This window comes from Gasterosteus aculeatus, chromosome 13 (genome assembly GCF_964276395.1).
Source record: "Gasterosteus aculeatus chromosome 13, fGasAcu3.hap1.1, whole genome shotgun sequence".
In the NCBI taxonomy this organism is placed as follows: domain Eukaryota; kingdom Metazoa; phylum Chordata; class Actinopteri; order Perciformes; family Gasterosteidae; genus Gasterosteus; species Gasterosteus aculeatus.
In genome coordinates, this window is record NC_135701.1 from 16,423,272 (window position 1) to 16,443,466 (window position 20,195).

The following is a 20,195-nucleotide window of genomic DNA, read 5'->3' on the forward strand; positions in this document are numbered from 1 at the left end:
CATGCTTTTCATGTCAAGCGTTTACCACCCTGTTATTTCAAGAAGCTGTAGTCACAACATTCTGCAACATTATTTGGAGAATGTTTTGCCAAACAATCAAATTCCTACGAATAAAGTTTTGGTTCTTTGTCCGTAGGAATAAGGGTGTGCAGGTTTAATAGATGCAGGAGCGCAATCAAGGGCCCACACCCAGAGAGGACAAACGGGAGCAGCCGGAAACAACGTGACGTGGGGATCTAATGGTTGACAGGGGAAGTATATGGAAATATTCCCACAACTGTACCTCCGGAAGGGAATAAAAATACATTATTTGGGTGTTTTTTTAATGTTTTGGTGACTGTAAGTTATCTATTGTGACATGTCACTGCTGAAACAATCTCTTCAGGGCTCATTTCTTGGGCCATAGTCAACACTCTAATGGAAGCATTATCAGACTACATTCACGGAAGGGCACGAAGGAGCCGTTCCCACCTGTGCAGTGTTCAGGGTAATGGATGGGCCTTTCTTCACCTTGGTCTGTGTGTGAGAGAGATAGAAAGATAGAGAGAGATCCAGAGATAAAGAGGGAGAGAACCCTTAGTTCAAAAATTGATCAAACAATAGAAATTAAATCAATGACACTGCAGTGCTAGATGCATCGATTTTATTTTGTTTCAACCGACTTCTCTGTGACAAACTATCTGCGATTTGAGTTCATTAATGTCCATCTCAGGTAATTAAGCATCCCATTAAGTACAAGGGCAGAGGGACCCGTTAGAAATAATGACTTTGACCCGCACTCAAAGTCTGATTATAAGGCCTCGAGAGAACCTTTTGTTTACACATCACACATTTCAGTGTCAATACACCATGAACTCTGGAAAAAGACCATAATTAATCACCTCACGCCTGCCAATTTGATTAGTATACACTATATATAGGTATTGTGCATATAGTGTATAATTATATATATATATAGTGTAGCTTTCTACTATTTCATGAGAGCACACACTTTAGACCACCTAAAATTAAGATACAACGTATAACCATGAATTAAAGCTATATAATCTTGCCAACAACCGGCAGCAGCATCCAAATGCTAGTTGACTATTAATGTATCAGTTATAATAATCCATAATCAAATATTACGGCATGACAGCTCCAAACACCGCCGTGCAGGTGTTTTTTTTTGTATTCAAGCCTTCAGTCATCACGTTGCATGAGCTTTGTGGAAAGGCTTCAAATAGAAGCTGTTTAGAGGCGCAGAAGCTAAAAGACTCCCCGTTCCCCCGCGGTGGTTCTGGCTGCGGGGAGTCACTCCTGGTGACCAGGAGAGGGCATCTCAAGACCTGAAACCAGCACCGGTAAGCTCGTTGTAGTTCCACACCAACATCGCCCCTGTTGCTATACAACCCATTTATTCCCGATTCCACGGTCAACGGGTCCGATCCGCAGCGGGCTGCGCCTCCTCCCCGCGCGGCCCACCTCTATACATCCAACTTGTCGGGTTTGGACCTCAGTTTTCTCCCGTCGAATGTCTTCACTTGTTCGGCTTCTGCTTTCTTTCGTTCTTTCTTTCTTTTTTGCCACTCAACCTAGATTTCACAATTGACGACTCGATCATGTATTTTCAAGCATCCCGAAGAACGCGACACGCAACAGTTTCATTCTCGTGAGTGTAAAAGCTTGAGTGGGCACATCGAAGGGGGAGGAGGAGGAGGAGGAGGAGGAGGGGGAGGAGGGGGGCTGAAATATGCATTATCCTGCTGATGTTGTACGGTAACGTGGGAAACTGTGAAGAGCGGTTGATGAGCATCTCCTGGAGCCGCTCACGTCTCCGACAGGTGTGCGCGCCGGTGGGCACAGCGGACCGAGCTGTTGCGCGAAGTGCGGCATCCCGGGTGCTCGTCCAACTACTTGGACCAAACGCCGAGCGCTTCTAGCATGTGGACCTGGGACGGATGCAACAGAGAGCCCAAACCATGAGGAGGAGCCGACTCCGCGCAAATATGGGTATGTGTTCTGTTCCACGAGGTACTTAATTACGTTCTGCATTTCTGCGCCGAGTCTACCTTCGTTTTCATGATTACAATTCACTTAACGCAAGTGACGCTGGCGTCTTTGCCCCTTGCGGTTTGTGAGCGATGATAGGCTGGTCGATCCGTTTCCTCTCAGCAACTATTTTGACGGACGACGCTTGATTCATATGCTGCTATCGATCTCCTTTCCAATGTCTCAAGAAAATGACTGTGAGTGTAAGTGTTGTGCATAGCCCTGACATGAACACAGGGATGCAGATGAGGCAGCCTGCAAATAACTGCTAACAAATGCCTCAGAACGTATGGTTTTTAACCGGTTGGTTCCCGGATTCTGCTGATTTGATCATTTCATTAGGCGTTATTATTTGCTGGTCCTGATTTGCGTGTCTCACGCCCTGAAGTCTATCACTTTTCTGCTTGTCCACAGGACTTCTCGTGCTTTTCAGATGGCTCGTTTTCACAGCGGTGGTGCCTGCCTGGCTGCTCGCTGATCCGAGCGGCAGCCGTGAGCGTACCTGCCTCCCGAGCTGTAGATGTGATGGGAAAATAATATACTGTGAATCCAATGCCTTCCGTGACGTGCCAAGCAACGTGTCTGTCGGCACACAGGGTCTCTCCCTGCGTTACAACAGCCTGATGACCCTCAGAGCCCACCAGTTTGCCGGCCTGAGCCAACTGGTTTGGCTATACCTCGACCACAATTACATCGGCGACATGGACGGCCAGGCCTTTCACGGGATACGAAGGCTCAAAGAACTGATTCTCAGCTCGAATAAAATCACAAAAATTAAAAACAACACTTTTCACGACGTTCCGAATTTGCGTAATCTCGATCTGTCCTACAATAAGCTGCAGGTTCTCCAGCCTAATCAGTTTGTGGGTCTACGGAAACTACTCAGTTTACATCTGAGGTCAAACTCGTTAAAAACGGTCCCGATGAAGGTTTTCCTCGATTGTCGCAACCTGGAGTTTCTTGATATTGGCTACAACAGGCTACGGAGCCTCACGCGCAACGCCTTTGCAGGACTTCTCAAACTCACCGAGCTTCATCTGGAGCACAACCAGTTCTCCAAGATAAACTTTGCTCATTTCCCTCGCCTGACCAACCTGCGGGCGCTCTACTTGCAATGGAACCGTGTTAAAACGCTAACCCAGGGCCTTCCTTGGATGTGGACCTCCTTGCAAAAACTGGACCTATCTGGAAATGAGCTCCAAGTGTTGGAACCGAGTACCTTTCAATGCCTCCCGAACCTTCAGACTCTCAACCTGGACTCCAACAAGCTCAGCAACGTGTCTCAGCAGACCGCGGAGGCTTGGATTTCCCTCACCACCATCAGCCTGGCTGCCAATCTGTGGTACTGTAACCCCAACGTGTGTCCACTGGTGGCCTGGCTCAAGGCCTTCAAGGGTAACAAAGAGTCTGCCATGATCTGCGCTGGCCCCAAGGAGGCCCAAGGAGAGAAAGTAACAGACGTGGTGGAGACTTACAACATCTGTACAGTGACACCGGCCCCCAACCCGTCGACGACAGCGCCCCTCACCTCTTCATTTAACCCCGAGCTGCCCCCCCTCACCACGCAGTCCGTGGTGGACGAGAAGCTCACCTGGAACAGGACAGCGTCCCTTACTCCTTCCTTGGCCTCCCCCACCGTCCCTTTGCCAGACACTGAGTATGTGTCCTTCCATAAGATCATAGCCGGCAGCATGGCCCTGCTCCTATCTGTGGCTGTAATTCTACTGGTGATCTACGTCTCCTGGAAGCGTTATCCCAGCAGCATGAAACAGCTTCAGCAGCGCTCGGCGGTTAAAAAGCGGCAGAAAAACACTCGGGAGACCGAGCGCTCCCTTAATTCACCACTGCAAGAATACTATGTGGACTACAAGCCTTCACACTCAGAGACTATGGATGTGCTGGTTAATGGGACAGGACCTTACACATACACCATCTCAGGCTCCAGGGAATGCGAGGTATGACCGTTGCCCTACAAAAATCCATTTCCACTGCGAGGCATGAAAGGTAAATTCTCTAATAATCCGCAGAGAAAACTATTTTTTGCTCCTCTGCTCTTGTCTGTTTTTGGGATGCAAGGGTCAGTGCACGGTGACTTGTTTTACAACACGCGGGGTTTGCACAGTTCCATATGATTACCCAGCTGTTGTTCTGAATCATGCAGTTTTATTGCTGATGTATGATTCCCATTAGCAGAAACTGCAGTAGCAGCTCTTCTCCCAGGAGAACGTACATAAAGTAAGATGCATTATGCACAAAGTGGGTTAATCTGTCATCCATGACATAAAAGAGCCCATTGATGAATCTACGTATTATCAGCCAGCCTATTATTTATTCACAAATGGCTTGTTTTCCGAAATAGAAGGATAAAAATATGATAAGATTGAGTCACTTTGCAGCGGGTCCTTTACTATCCTGTGCATTTGCTATAACGGCTGTAGTGGCAAGTACACGAGTCCTGTGAGTCGTGAAATTTGTTTTTTTCTCTATTAAATGTGTTAATATTTACTGTCATACCAGCTGATCATATGTCCCATTTTCATTTTCTGCTGCTAGCAATCACGTACATAAGATTTCAGTGAGGAGTTTAATTTACAAAGTTCCAGCAGTCACAAACACTATAAAGGCCTGCAGCAAAATAAAAGATAAATTATGCATTTGCGTTGGACTTTACTTCTGCAGAAACAAACCTCAATTTGCTGCTTTTGTTTTAACTCGGAAAGATTAAGAAACAAGTGCAACACAAGTGATTTTATTCAATAAGTTTGAATTGAAAGTCTCATCCTGGAGCCCAATTCCTTGACATGGCTGATTTTGAACCAGTGATACGACACTTAAGGGTGGAGCCTTGATGGAAAGACTAATCACATTGCACTTTTAGGCCTTTATTGTACTTGTGTCGTCTTTTTTCCACTAATGCTTTTGATCTGTATTTCTTTGTGCAGCATCTTTTTTTAAAGTTATTTGGCCAAATGGTCAAATGTGAATAACAGCATATGTTGTGTTGGGAAAGTTTCATCTCACACTCCTGCAAAGCTCGTTTTCTATATTCCACTTGGACCCTATAAACGATTTCATCGGTCTTAAGTAGGTGGACTCCACTGTAGCACCAAGTACATTCTTGTGTTGTCCTTTGCTGAAGTTCCTGGAAAGGCCAGCTCAAATCTCATTGTGTTCAGTAATGTCATATACGATTAGGTACACAGGTCTAAATCACTTATTTGTCTCAATCTGTGGCACAGCTTTTTCCCCAAACTCACAAGAAGCTTGAGGTGAGGTTGTCGGCTCATCAATCTTACAGCTTTCTTGTGAGAATGTGGCACAGGAGCATTAAATGGCAGACCTAATGGGGCTTTTGCCTGCTAGAATAACTAATAGCCCATCAGAGGTAAGGAGCCGAAACTTTCCTCAGCTTTGTTATTCCATGCTCCCGAAAGCTCAAGGGAGCAGCCTTAGTTGTTAAAAATGTAATGGGATTTTTTTTCCCCGTATGTGTGTGTGTGTGGGTGTGTTTAAATGATGTGCCACACACTGCAATGTAGTGTAAGAACACATGGCAGAGCAGAGGACCAGCTTTTTATACAAGTTAAAATGGTGAGATTATATTCTATGTTATCAGTATGAATTGCATTGCAAGCCATCTGTGATGTGCAGCGATAGCGTCCGAGTCCATTAGCATGAGAATACAGGCAAAGCAGAAGGAGCTCTCCTGATGTGATAATACGTTTCAGGTTTATTGAATGACAGAGAGGAGAGTGTAGAAAAAGATGGAAGTGAGGTATAAATGATGAAAAGCTGCTCCGGGGTTCAAAACCAACAATCAAAGCAAATGCCCCCACACAGTGAAGTGCCTTCACATTATTTCAGCTGTCCCAGATAGAAAGCACTTAGGCCGTTAGTTGCATTTTCAATTAGGCGAAAGAACTTTGTAATTGAAGCCCCTTATCTTCAGCACATTGCCCGACCAACTTGGAGTAAATTTCTTTCTATAGATTTCCTCCAACACTGCCCAGCAAGTTGGCCTCGACGCTGCAAACTGAACTCGGCGAGAATACATTTCGATGAACACTTTGAACCGTGTGGTTCCACGGTCTTCCTGTGGAACATTATTATTAAAAAAAAAAGCCCTCCCTGCGTTGAATGCCATCCACTTCTGTGCTCACAGAGCAGCTGGAGTGCTGAACGTCCACCCACGGATCCTCTCCTGCTCAGTTCAGCGGATCTTATGGGGAAAAGCCCCGAGATTCTTGTACTCGGGCAGAATTTGCAAGAATGAATAAGTGGAGCAGATCTTGCTCATAGATTATTAAAGTGGGCTGTGAGAGAGCAGATGAAGTGAGGGGAATCAAAGGTGCGCCACTGCCGGTGCATGTAAGTGACTGATAGAAATGCTGTCTGAACTGCTAGAGTAAAAATAACTTTTTTTTTTGTGAAACACTCTGATGAGCAAACTATTTTTCAGTAACAACTGAGTCCAAGATATGCTTCTATCATGCATTTGTTTTTGTTACTTTCTATGCGTTTGAAATAAGAAACCTGCTCTTGGTTATATTCTAAATGAATGGCTCCAATGGATCTAGTCTGTGTTTGCGTGATACAGATCTGGGTACATTTTATTCAATAAACATTTGTTTAATTTTTAGGCTCTAGAATATGAGCCACGTCTTTGAAATGTCACGAAAAAGAAACATAGATGACGCGCAATCAAAATATTCTGCCCGGACTTGCCAAGATTACAGCTTGTACTTTATCCGTGCGTAAATACACAGAAGGCAGGCTTCCATCATGTGAAGGACGTTTGACAGCTTTCAATATTTGTTGTTTACTTGCCCAGAAAAGGTTACGGCAAAAAAAAGGATGCGTCATTTCTTTGACACGTCCGTTCATAAGACGTGGAAAGTATTGGTGTGATTTTTCATAAAAAAACATCAAATTATCTTATCTGTTTTTAGTAATCCGATAAAATATCGTTTGTCATTTTTCTTGGTTGTCGTCTTGTTTGGTCAAATTGAGAATTTCTGCAACTGGGTGGTAATGATCCATAGGTCCACGGAAGGAGCCCACTTATCTTTTATCATACCTGATGATTTAGTGAAAAATGGATTTTGGTCAGCTCCACTGAAACCCAACAGCAGTAAAAAGCAGGGAGATACCACCTTTTAAATGAGAGCACTTACAAAATATTTTTTGGTGTTATGTATCTCTTATCGTCAGTAATAATATGACTAAAAAGATACTTAACTCACTAATAGATTTTTGTGCTTGATCTCAGTGGCTGAATGTGCTTTTTCTGACATTGTCGTGTATATGATTATGGAAAGATTTGATTTTCTTTGAAAAAAAGAAACCACCCAAACTATTAGTGGAGGTAATTTAGAGGAAGGATCTGTGGACGTAACAGTAGCAAGACTGACACGGATGTTTAGTCATGCCCCTCGGCTTCTGATACAGACGCACAGGAACCTTTAGCACAAGGCTTTAAAGTAACTACAATACAAACCCACTCACACCATTATTAGATGCTTTTAAAACTAATTAGATTAAATGTATTTGTGCGGGATATTCCAGTGATGACGACCCTGAGCTTTTAATTCTTTTAGGATTTGTGTATGTGAGGACACGGGCTTGAGTGGAGTTGCACCTGCCTGTGATCAGGTGGTTATGCAATGACACAGATGGGGACACATTACCGTGTGCACAAAAAATCGGTGCGGTGAGCGGATTCAACCGCAGCCCAAAAACGATTTAGATTTCATTGAACATTGCTTAATGACCTTTCAGACCTATTTTTTTGACAGACAGGTTGGAATGTCTTGATTTAGAACAAGTGATGACATAACCTTGTCTTATACAATGTTATACACAAACTCAGGGGACATTTTTGATGTTTGTGAATGGTTTTGAATACTCATTTTAAGCCTTAAACCTGACCCAACATAGTGTTTTTTTCGCTGCCCAAACCCAAGATGGGGTTTTAGTTTGAATTCATAACTTTAAACAGTTTACTGCGGCAGTCAGAAAGCGATGCCAAGGGGTCTGACAACATGTTGTCCATTTTGTTCAAGCCAAGGCTGTGATTTCACGGCGCGTTAAAACGTTGCTTCTGGATTCATTAGCACAAATGCACGTAATCAGATCGCAGACCTATCTTTTTTGTTAAGCACCTCTTAGGTGGTTCTGTGCGTGGGGCGGGATCTCCCCCAAATAAACCCGCTGCTGTGTTAATGATTCTGACTTTGAGATGTGACGAGTGGGTGGAATACATTTGAACAACACAAGGGGCCAAACAAGAACTGTGCCTGTAATCCAACGTGGTTTGTTTGAATGAATATGGAAATTCTATTGCCTCATAAAAAAATAATCGTATCATCTTTTTTTTTCAGCCATTTGATGTTTTCACAACTTTATTATTTTCATTATGATGTGCTAATAGAGCATGCCTCGGCTTGCTAATAGCTTAATCTGGCAAAGGCGGAAAATATGACGTTCTCCCTACACGCTTCTACAGCGTGTTAAGATGCACTTATTAACAGAATATATGATGCTAATTGTGTCCCTAACTAATAATTACGGACAGCCGCAGAGCTAAAGCCAGACGAGTGATAGCCGCTGGGAACTCACGGAAAAAAGGTTTTGCTTCTGAGAAAAAATGAATGAAAGTCAATGCTTTGTTGACCTCTAAACTTGATTGACAACATGATTAACTCTGATATGCACTTGATATGCACAATAATCTGGACCTTCACTTATGACCAAAATCAAATTAACTTGTCCGTGATAAACTAATCAGGTGACATGCACTGTGCTGTACAATATTTTGTTAGAAAGAACTACAAAGGCTTACAAAATAGAATTAGAGGACCAATTTCTGCCCAAACTGATGTGGAGAAAAAATTTAAAAGACCCCTGAGATGAATCAAACTAATTCTCCATTTCCCGTCACACGAGCTTCAGTGGCGCTCGGCTCCAGCAGCATAAACCATGATAAATATTTAATGGCTTATTAAACGTCTCTTCGCTTTTGTGCTCAAGGCCTTTACTTTCGGGCAATGTTGAATTATCTGAAACTGGTTTGTGTTAATGCGAAGTATGTTTGGATGGAAACCTTTCACTCATTGAAAATAACTGATGTCAATAATCAACTGGATGTGTCACTACACCATCACAGTCTACCGCTGCGCTGGAGGCATCGCCGTCCTGCTGCAGCGCCGTGCTTTGTAGCAATCTAGTAAGTCATTTATCTGAGCAAATATTCTGAATGTCTTTAAAAGGGCTACTTTGAAGCACTTTTAACGCCCTGCTACAGTATTTGAAGATGTACATTAGCTTTTCCAGAGCAAGTTCTTCTCATTTTGTTGTTTCAGGATGTTTCACCCGCTGCAACATGTCAACTGCAGGGGTGAGACATCTAGTTTCGTTGTCCAACGCACAATTTCAAACCGACATTCAGCCTTCCGTCATGAAAGAGAATAGTGTCATAGAAGAGGGAAGGAAACCAATTTATCTTCTGACCGTTCCTTTGCGAGACCACAATGCAATGCTGAGTCGTGATTTGCTGTGTTTGGAGTGAGGGGGGGGGTGACTTTTTCATTCCCCCCACATCACTTTGCTTACTCTGTCAACAGACACACTGTGTAGGAAGAAACGGGCTCACCCTCACTCTGCTGGCAGTTGTCAAAAGGTTGATTGTTAGCAGCAGTTGAAGCAGGTGTGGCAGGTTTAACGAAGTTGGGTACCCAAAAAATGAAAAAAATATTTCACATTAATGCAAAATCGCTTCTGGCACCACAGATTAATGATGCACTCCAGGGTAAAAAAAACCACCCCAAAAACTCCAGGCTTGAAAAAAGTAGTCACACAGAAATATTTGACTTTCTTATAACATCTTAAAAACAGGAATCCCATACTGAGAGTCCTATCTAACGATCCGTCATCGCGAGCCCTGGATTCCTGCAGTTTCAAAAATTGCTCACTCCAGTCTGTGATATTTCTGCTTTTTGACAACATATCTGGCATTTTGATAAAACTCATACTTTACGCTTTGGAGGCAGAGAAAAGCACAACTCTTATATTTGTGTTCATGACGTGCTGTTGTTCTGCCCACTGGGTCACTTTCATCCAGAGCAACTTGAGTAGTAATGCATGACACAGAACACAGGGTTGGCCACATTATACAAAAGGCGCCAGTAAGCTGGTGGACTGCGGTTTGGGACTCAACTCTCTCTTCTTACGTCTCTTTTCGCTAGCAAGGGTTCGGATGTGATGTTGGAAGTCTACCTCAATAATATTATTCTGATTTCCCCAGAAACCAAAGCCCCCTCATCACGTAGCTCCGATGTCTCAGTCGGCCCTGATGGGACAAAACGGTGAGTCAGTGAGTGCAAAATGAGACCGATGCAGCATCTCTGACAACTTCTCATCCTCCTCATTGTGAAATGCCTGTCAGGCAGCGGAATGCGTTGGATGGAGGTTCCCCCTCCTAAGAATGGAACATTTGTTTCTGCTCCTGCTCGGAGGTGTTCCAATACATCTGTGTGGTCTGTGGGGACTGCCGACAAAACAACAAATATTTATTAGGAGAAGAAACTGTTAAAGAACAACAACGAGGCTCAGCTCTTTGCGGTCGTGCTCCAGAACAGCGATGCTTTGAGCGACACGATCATCTCAGCATATAAACATTCTGGTCATGAGAGTGTTTCAAATTTGAAAAGGTTTTTGTATATCGATAGGAGCAAAACTCACCGAAGGGCAATATAAACAGATTTAGCAAGTAAATCCTCACATATCATGTAGCAGTCACGCTTCCTCACATGGGTAATGGTACCTATAACATGTGACACCGATCCAACTTCTAATTTCACATAAACAGTAACCACTTTAACTTACTTCATCGAATTTTATGGGATTTCACACATTTGAATTTAAGCTAAATAAATGCCAATGCGAAACTAACTAATGAATGATGCTAATGTAACCGTTAGACACCACTTTGTTTTAATTATACAGTCATTTTTAGGTTACACTAACATTACTACGCTTACCAAAGTATTGGACCAATGCAACATGTCAGGTTCCCAGGTGATGAATACAACCAGTTTTGTCGACGTTGATTTATTCCGCTGGATGAGCACCTTGACTTTTGATTTTAAAAAAGAGTAGAGAATCACTGTAGTTTGAAGCATTTGTCTTCTGTGTACCTTCTGTACCTAATTTAATATTTGCAAGTGTGAAATTAGTTGTGACATTTATTGTGTACGTAGGAATACGAGGGGTCATCTCTCTGTCCTTTTAGAATCAAACAAATGGGTCGGCTCTTTGTTTTGGCAGAATATTGTTACTGAAAGCTATTTAATACGCTCTGGCCAAAAGGCCGTTTCAGCAAGCAAAATTATTTTTGGATTTGATTGAGCAGCCAGAATATTAAACCTATATATGCCTCCATGCTATCGGCAAATTACAATTACTGAGCAGAATTTGAACGGACGTCAGTTAATTTCTTTCCCTTCAAATTCTCCATCCCCCAGGTACCGTGCTCCATGTTTTAGTGTCTTTTTACACCAGCATCCTCCTGCAGCCACGTTTCCTCAGTCAGTGAAGGAAGCAAACCGGTCAACAAGCCACACAACCTGCAGTAGACAAACACAACAACAACAATGCTTTTCTTGACAGTGGTACACTTGTACATTTTTAGGTCAGTGGGAAGAAATCTGTAGAACAATGAGCAGGAAACCGAAACAAGGAACTCATGAAATAAAATGATATGGGAGCACCCAAATATGGGTTTTGCAGAAATAAGCTAATTTTTATCCAGCCCTTAAACCCTGCAATCAAATTAACTTGCTGGTGACATATTGAAATAAATCCTTTCTTTTGTTTTGTTTTTGCATGTTGGTAGATGGGCTAGATTATATTGAGGTATAGCGAGGACCGCGGCACCCACTGAATGCATTTAACGTGAATGGATCGTTGACCGATTCCGTCTAGTCGGTCGGATGGGTTGTGGGGAGCTACGTTGGAAGATCCCCCGTGCGCTGATGTCACACCAACACATCTTTATTTGGCTCAGTGGAGATTTAGTGTATTTGCTTTTAACTGGTCCAACGGTGGAGACTGTTATTCAGCGTCTAGGCAGATTAACCAACTTAATTTCATGATTTAATTAAAAAGCTAAACTACTAATAGTTCCATGTACTGGTTGCTAACTATTCAGAAATAGATCTTTATCAATTTGTATAAGCTATATATGTATATCAGCTATATATAGAAACCCTCAAAACAGGATATTGAATATTTGAATATACAGCATGTTAGAGCAAGGATTTTCCCTGATCTATCAGAGATTCAAAAACAGAACCTTTGTCCTACTCTTTTGCACAATATAAATATGTATTAATAACGTGTATTGGCCTATAGGCGTGCTGCGTACAGCTCGCTCTCCAGGGATGTTTGCGTCTCACTTTTGCACCCAACTTGTGTTTACACAACTGAGTCATGGCAGGTGTTTTGCTCAGGACTCAAAAAAGCACAGTATCAAATGTGTTGAGAGTTGTTGGGATGCTATTTCCTGAGAAAGCTGCAAGCAAAAACAACGTAGTGCTGGAACCAATATATTGTCTTTTACTTCCATGGAAGCAAATCACTGCAACCGTTTTAGTGTTATTATGGTGTCTCTATAAAGCGCATTCAAATATTTTACTGTTGGCTCCCCATTCATTTTTCTCTGGAAGCCCCACCAAACACGAGTAGGTTGAACCGAAACAAACCGTTGAATGTGATTATGGCAACATATTCTCACCTCCTGATCCAGCAGCTATTGCTGGTGGGCATGGCTCACATCCAGCTTCATAAATACCCTCCAGTCAGAGAAACGCTGTGGTTTGGATTAAAATACCACCAATGGTGCGTTTATGGAATCTTCATGTTAAAATGTTAACTCCTTGGTTCATCCAGATCTCTGTTTCTCTAAGGTGGACAAATGCCCACAGAACCTGTACGTGAGGGATTGAATTCTGATGTAACAAATAGATTCAAAACACAAGAGACAATAGGATACAGTATGTTCTTCAGAGGGGCGGCACGGTGGCGTGGTGGTTAGCACTGTCGCCTCACAGCAAGAAGGTCCTGGGTTCGATTCCGCCCAGTGGCCTTTCTGTGTGGAGTCTGCATGTTCTCCCCGTGTCTGCGTGGGTTCTCTCCGGGTTCTCCGGCTTCCTCCCACAGTCCAAAGACATGCTCTGGGGATCAGGTTAATTGGGGACTTTAAATTGCCCGTAGGTGTGTGAATGTGAGTGTGAATGGTTGTGTGTCTCTGTGTTGCCCTGCGATTGGCTGGCGACCAATCCAGGATGTACCCTGTCTATCGCCCGAAGTTGGCTGGGATGGACTCCAGCCCCCCCGCGACCCTGAGTGCAGGATAAGCGGTTTGACAATGGATGGATGGATGGATGTTCTTCAGAGTCACTACCGCCAATAAATCCTTGCGAGAGATTATGCCTGGAGGCAGCAGGAGGCATTTCTTTTTTTATCGATCCTGCAGCCGATGCATGTTTGACATTAAATGAAACCTCTCCCTGTTTTTGGTGACTCTTGGATCTCCATTAATCCTCATTTCCATAGAGCACAGATGTGGGAGCATTGATGCAGTGGCAGAACTGAGAGGTCTTGTTCTTTCGAGTCTTTTGTGTGGTGGTTTCTGCACACAAACACTCCTCATGTGCATTTGATTTCCAGCCTTTCCTTCTCTCTGTTAGTTTTTTTTCCTCTTCATTCGACTCAACCCTGATTTCGATTGTGTGATACTGTCGAACCCAATCTACCATTTTTAAATGCAAATGTGAATCTCCACATGAAAGTAGCTTGACTCAGAATGTAAAGTGTTCCTGCTTAAGATATTATAGAATCAGTGATGGAAGCTATTTTCTATTTTATGCATTTCATTGCCCACAGTGCATTTCTAGTGGTAATGTATTCTGCGATCCACTACAGCGATACAGCAGCACCATTTGTAATACATTTCCATAACATTTTGGCTCATTAATTGACTTCCGGCATTCAGATGTCTCAAGTGAGCAGAGAAACAATGCTGCTAATATTAATTGTTAAGAGCGGCCACGTTTAGTTAAATCAATCTGTATCGCATCAACACCACAAGTAGCACAATCCAACATAACGCTGGAATCATTGTCATCTCTCCTACAGCTCACTCACACACACGCCTACACACAAACTGACATGCATTACCTAAGGGTTGTGCACAGTGACCAGGGCGTCGCTTACGTCCCACAGCAAAAGGACGAAACTAGTTTAGTTGTGTAAATACCAACAAGTTATCGTCCTTCGGTCAGCAACGAGTCAGGTAGTTGGCAATGGCTTATCTTTAATTAGCGCACCAGATACTGGAGACCCGTGACAAGTGCTCAAACGCATCCTGTCATGATCCCGCCTGACAGATGCTGAACGGAGAGATCTCACAGTCCCATGAATAACAATGATATTAATATATTACTGCTGGTTACACTCAAGGAAAGGATTTTACAGTCAATCGTGGGAGAAGCTTCAGTAAGATAACGACAAGTGAAGCATGAGCCACTCCATTGTGGAATTTTTTTGTGCCAATAATTCAGATTTTGCCTAATGTACAGGACTTAATTACATTCGGAATTGTCTAGTAACTGAATAGACAAGAAGGACTCTATCTTTCGTGCTAGAACTGCAAAATGTAGAAAAGAAATTCTTAAAGTTGAACCTTCTGACATCTCAAAGGGACTTTCATTTATCACAGCTTATGTGGAAGTCAACAACCGTGGGCTCTATTAACAAGAATCAATGATGCAGGTTATCAGAATCCTGAAAAACCTCAGGTGACCCCCCGACATGGCTTCGCATTGACGAGGCAGGAGGCTCCGCTCGGATCATTGAACTTCTCACCCTGTTATGCAAAGTGAGCCCAACCCCTCCCTCCCCGAGGCCCCGTGTATCCGAGGGCTGCAGCACAGATCCACGACTGAATCGGGAGCTTTTCTCTGCAGCTCAGCTATTTATTTTAGATACCGTCATTCTATGTTATCTAAAGATGAACATGCCTTTTATATCCATAGCAATATGACACTTATCATTGAGAGGAACAAGAATGCAAAAATAATTTTCTTACCTCTAAAAGGTTTTTTTTATTCGAGCTACACTCAATTTGGGTATTGATGCTATCTGAGTCAGTTTTACTTACTTCACTTATACAGATATAAGTGGCTCAGCAACAGAAGGGCATTTTATAGTATTTTGTTGAGGTAAATTGTTAAACTCTGACAGACTGACATTTAAACAACATAAAGCAAGTCTTGACCCGTGGGAGGCAGAAAACTGGATCCTAAAACACTCCCTTATTTCCCTTACTTATTATTTACCATTATGATGCCTGTCATTCTTCTGTTTTTGAAGAATACATTGGTCTAAAATTATGAGGATTACTATTACTGTTATAATTTGGGATTCTATCTGGCATTAATAATATAATTAATCCTAATTAGTATTGATAACGATGTCAGCTTTATATTATCAATTTGTAGACCATAGTTTAAGGGAGCTTTAATCCAGTGTGCTAATCCACTCACACATTTAATATTTCCCGTTATAAACATTACAGTGAGATGTAAATTGAATATCAGACACTCATAATATATTCATTTGCAAACCCGTAGCATTGTCAACAGAAAGTAATCTGCATGCCAAGGACTCTGAAGGTTTGGGACCATTACATTACATCAAAAAAACAACAATAATAGTAAAAGTCGATCATTAACTCCAGTCTACGCTCTTTGCCTTACATTGACTATGTTTACATGCATCAAATATTCTGGTTAATTAGCTGTTTTCATAATAAATATTTTCCCTTTATATAATATATATATGATTAATATAAAACGTCCCTTATGTTGTGTCCCCATCACCGGGGCCAGTTAGTTTTAACAGTTTTTTTGGGGGGAATTACTGCCTCAACACCTGCGAGAGACTCAGTGTCTGCACAGTCGAGATAAAAACATTACAGTAATGTGAACGTACACGTTGCTGGGACTCTGTTGTCTCTTCACAAGAGTACATTTAAAATACTTCTAACTCATTATGAAATTTCATCTCACGCTGAATAATGAGCTCTAGCAAATAAACAACAAATATCCGTTCTTGTTTTCAGTAATGAGCATTTCAGAACAAACCAGTCTTCACACCCACACACCCACGCACACCCACACTTTTGTTTTAATGACTTTTGAGGACATTATATTGAGTTATACTCATTTTCTTGAGACTTAAACTTACCGTGGCTGCTACCAGCCCACCAGGTTACGTTAATCCTAACCAGAAATGAAGACATATTGATTTACGTTATATGGACACATGGATTGTGTCTCCATAAGAAAGGCGAGTCCCCACAATGTGACTTTGTAAACTTGTTCAAACATATCCAGCATACACACACACACACACACACCCTGTCATGCTCTCATTCACACCTACAGTTGGAGTGTTTTGGAGTCATCGTGGACCCGTCTTGGTTTTAGTGGTTGTGTGGGTGTGTGTAGTGTACAGTATGTGGTGTGTGCTTTGTGTCTGAGCGTGTGTGTCTGCAGTGTCCACAGTGTTTTCCTGTCTTCCACATAATGCACACTGGGATCTGCTCCAGCAATTTGACACGGATGCGAATTAAGATGTTGTTCACAGAAAACAGATGTTTGCTGTCTTTGTGGAAAAGGTGCTACATTCCAGGCCAATTGCATTTGCATGTTCACAACTATAGTAACATCTGATTACAATTATATCTATAATTATACAGATAAAATCGATTTTAACACATATAAATGTCATCTGAAAAACCGTCATCTGGTCAAAGATTAATTCCATGTAAATGACTTTTGGGGATCGTTACGATTTGGAGCGTGCAGTAAAATGGAAGCCGAATGTCAGCACCCTCCGACGGGGCTTCGATGGAGTCGGCCCGCTACCAACTGTGTTCACCACCTCCTGTTGTCCTCACACTTACGTCACACGGCTCGGCCATGGGAGTGAAGTAACACGCATGGAGAGGGTGGTATTCTTTTTTAAAAAAAGGAAAAAAAATGGCTGCGATCACTGTTGGTGGTGTTTGCTTGTTTGAAGCAGTGTCCTTGTCAACGTGGCGCCTGATTGGTCCGCTCAGAATTCATGTCTAAGGATTCAGCCTTCACCCCCAATGTTAATGTTCTCCTGCCAACAGGAAGAAAAGAAATAAGATACAACTGTGGATCTTCTGATATAGACACGTGGTTGGTTACACCTTCTTCCTCACAGTGATACTTGTCGATTTCCTATCTGTAAATGGGACCGTGCTCGTGCTAAGCTCATTTTTCACGTAACAACAACACTTATCAGATCACTCTTTTTCATTTCTCTCCTATCAAAAACAATGTTTTTATTTAAATGTATCCGGTTAGATTCTTAGATGTAGAAATTTTGTTTGCCCAGAGAAACACCATGCAACTGCCTGAATCAAAGTAGTGGACCAACTGGTATCCGGTAGTGACACTAATCACATAACAGCTTCACTACTTTTATTCCCCAATTAAAATGCTTCTCAGCTTGTGTTCTACTGCAAGAGAAAATACAGTTGTGTTGACATCAAAGTGATTAATCAAACACTGGTAATCAGCAAAAATATGCAATATATCTCTGGATTGTTCTTTCAATGTAATCAATGTAATCCTATTGTAAATTGACTGGACAAGTTGAATGTGACATGCCTTAGACTTAGAAATCGCATAAATTGTGGCTAGAGAGAAGATGAGTCAGTTCACATCTTTTGTACTTTTCACCTTTGCTGATTACACTGTTGCTCTGCTGGTGCCGAGACCACAGGGATAATTAGCCTCGCTCAAATGATTGTTATCAAGGATGCAGAGACAAGCCAAATGAGTAAAGCCTGTGAGGACTCATGAATCAAGCTTGTAGCATGTGGGCCTCCAGAACTGTTTGTTACAAAGAATACAAATATGTGCAAAGATATCGTTCCTCACAGTAGTAGATGTCGGACAGGGCTGACGTTATTAAGATGCATTCATCAGATCCTATGATATCTGACAAAGAAGTTACCCCATTCGCCGTGACCAGTCCAAACCTACTGTTTATACCACCTGGTTTGTTATGACATGAATTACATACAAATTCATGTCATTCATACATACAATTTTTCTTGGATATCTATGAATTTGAAAACACTGTATTTGTTAGATTACTGTACAGTCCGACACTTGTTTTCTTCAGGTAGATTTGTAATCGACGGGGCGTCTTCCCTGAGCAGCAGTGAGACAAATCCCCCCATGGGGTCCAGACATTGGTGTTGGTGGTGGCTGATGACACTGCTGGGACTAGCTGGAGGATGAGGCCCAGGAAATGAGGACTCTGTGGGCGGTGTGACTGGGCGGGCGACTGGGGGGAATTAAAGAGGCGCATGTAACAGCAGCATGAACATACTAAAAGCAGAAAGAGATTCTTGTTCAAAACAGACATCTGCTAGATGGTCTGCTAGATGGCCAACAATGTCGGTGTGGTGAATAGATGACCAGCTGAGGAGAAGAGCTGATAACGTCATTTGTCCCAGACAAAGACGGCAGGAAACGGTGATTGAGCGTGTGTGGGAGGAGGGAAGATACATTAGAAATAGGCCACAGGCCAAAGCATTCTGGGTCTGAACCTTTGTTAGATCTTCATAACATTTATTATTCACAGAAAATGAACCTGAAAGTCAAAGTGTTGCCAACTGTAGTTAAATAAAAATAAATTTCCCTCATGCGAAAATGCTCCACTGATCCAAACCCTGGGAAATGATCCCGTCCCTCCATTACATACCATCATTTAAAAAAGCACTAAACAATAAAGTCACAACACTCTCAATTGGAAAAAGAAATGACGTGTCACGTAAACAATACAGTAGTTGTTGGTTGTATAACGTTATATTTTCTCTTAGGGAATAGATAACAACATGGCTGCTGCAGCCTGTGCCGTACACGCTGGACAAGTTGTAACACATTTCCCTGACAGATGGGCTGTTCTGTTCTCACCAGACACCTGCGGGCCTCCTTATCTGAACCTAAATGGGAGCCATCGCCATGTAAGGCCAAGCTACCTGGTTTGTTTTTATTGTATTTGGATTCCTCCGGAGGGAAATGTGTCTCCTTCACGTGTCATTGTTTCATTGCTATATTTAGTACCTGCAGAGTTGGCTCTGAATGGAGACTGTTGCAGGGTTTCATTCTTTCCCCACCTTTTTATGGATGGTAACTTCATATCCTACTTTGTCTCTTCTCCCCATTTCCGCATGTTTTGAAATGTTTTTGCAACTTCACGCAACATGACATGCAACAACATACATTTTCCACCCTACATTATAACAGTTATTTTCAGCATTGGATGCCTTAATATAATGTGACATCATATATCAATATATTGGAGGGAGTTTGATTATAATGTCGGGCTTTAAGACTTGTTCCAACGCGTGGACAGTAGAAACTGTTTGCGTCATGATTGAAATCTGTTCTTAATACTCTTTGAGTGTTTTTTTAAGTCTGCTTTCTCCAGTGTAAATCTCTCTATCCAGATATACTTTAATTTAAATCAATCAATACTGTTTTTTGTGTTTGCTCAAAGAATAGTGTTTACATTTCCTCTCAATACAGTCATTGTTTTGTTTTGTAAGTTGTTTATGATAATCCATAAAAGAAAATAGATTAAAATATTCACCTTTTGCAAGGGTGAACATTGCAAATCAGCATCGTTAAGTCACTTGGAAATTTGGATATAAATATTTTTTAATTTGTTGCATGTCTTTAGATAAATTATCCCTGGTCTGCAGCTGGGTAATTCAAATGAGCCCTTATTATCCTATTAATATATTTCCTAAAAAATGTCAGCACGTCTGTCACCTGTCCTTCACTTTTATCCTATTCCTAAGCCTTTTATTGGGGTTCTGAGGGCACGTAATGAACATTTCTGAGGCCCTTGTGGCACGGTACATACTAACCATCTCATTGCCCCATAAAATGAGATATGTACCCCTGTTCGGACCAAGGTCCTGTAGATCTATCTCTCTCACAATGAGAGAAAACAGCCACGAGGCTGCAGATCTCGACCATGGGCAAGAGGTT

General features: G+C 42.2%; 1 protein-coding gene across 1 annotated transcript in view; it reads left to right on the forward strand.

Annotated features, from left to right (window-relative positions):
• Positions 1-1,703: 1,703 nt before the first annotated feature.
• The window catches only part of LOC120830972 (leucine-rich repeat transmembrane neuronal protein 4), a 32,527-nt gene continuing 14,035 nt past the window's right edge, over positions 1,704-20,195 (forward strand). Inside the window, exons 1-2 of the mRNA XM_040196022.2 lie at positions 1,704-1,992; positions 2,446-4,035. Coding sequence (XP_040051956.2) covers positions 1,941-1,992; positions 2,446-3,992 — 1,599 coding nt within the window. The 5' untranslated portion in view covers positions 1,704-1,940 and the 3' untranslated portion in view covers positions 3,993-4,035. The remainder of the gene's footprint in view (positions 1,993-2,445; positions 4,036-20,195) is intronic.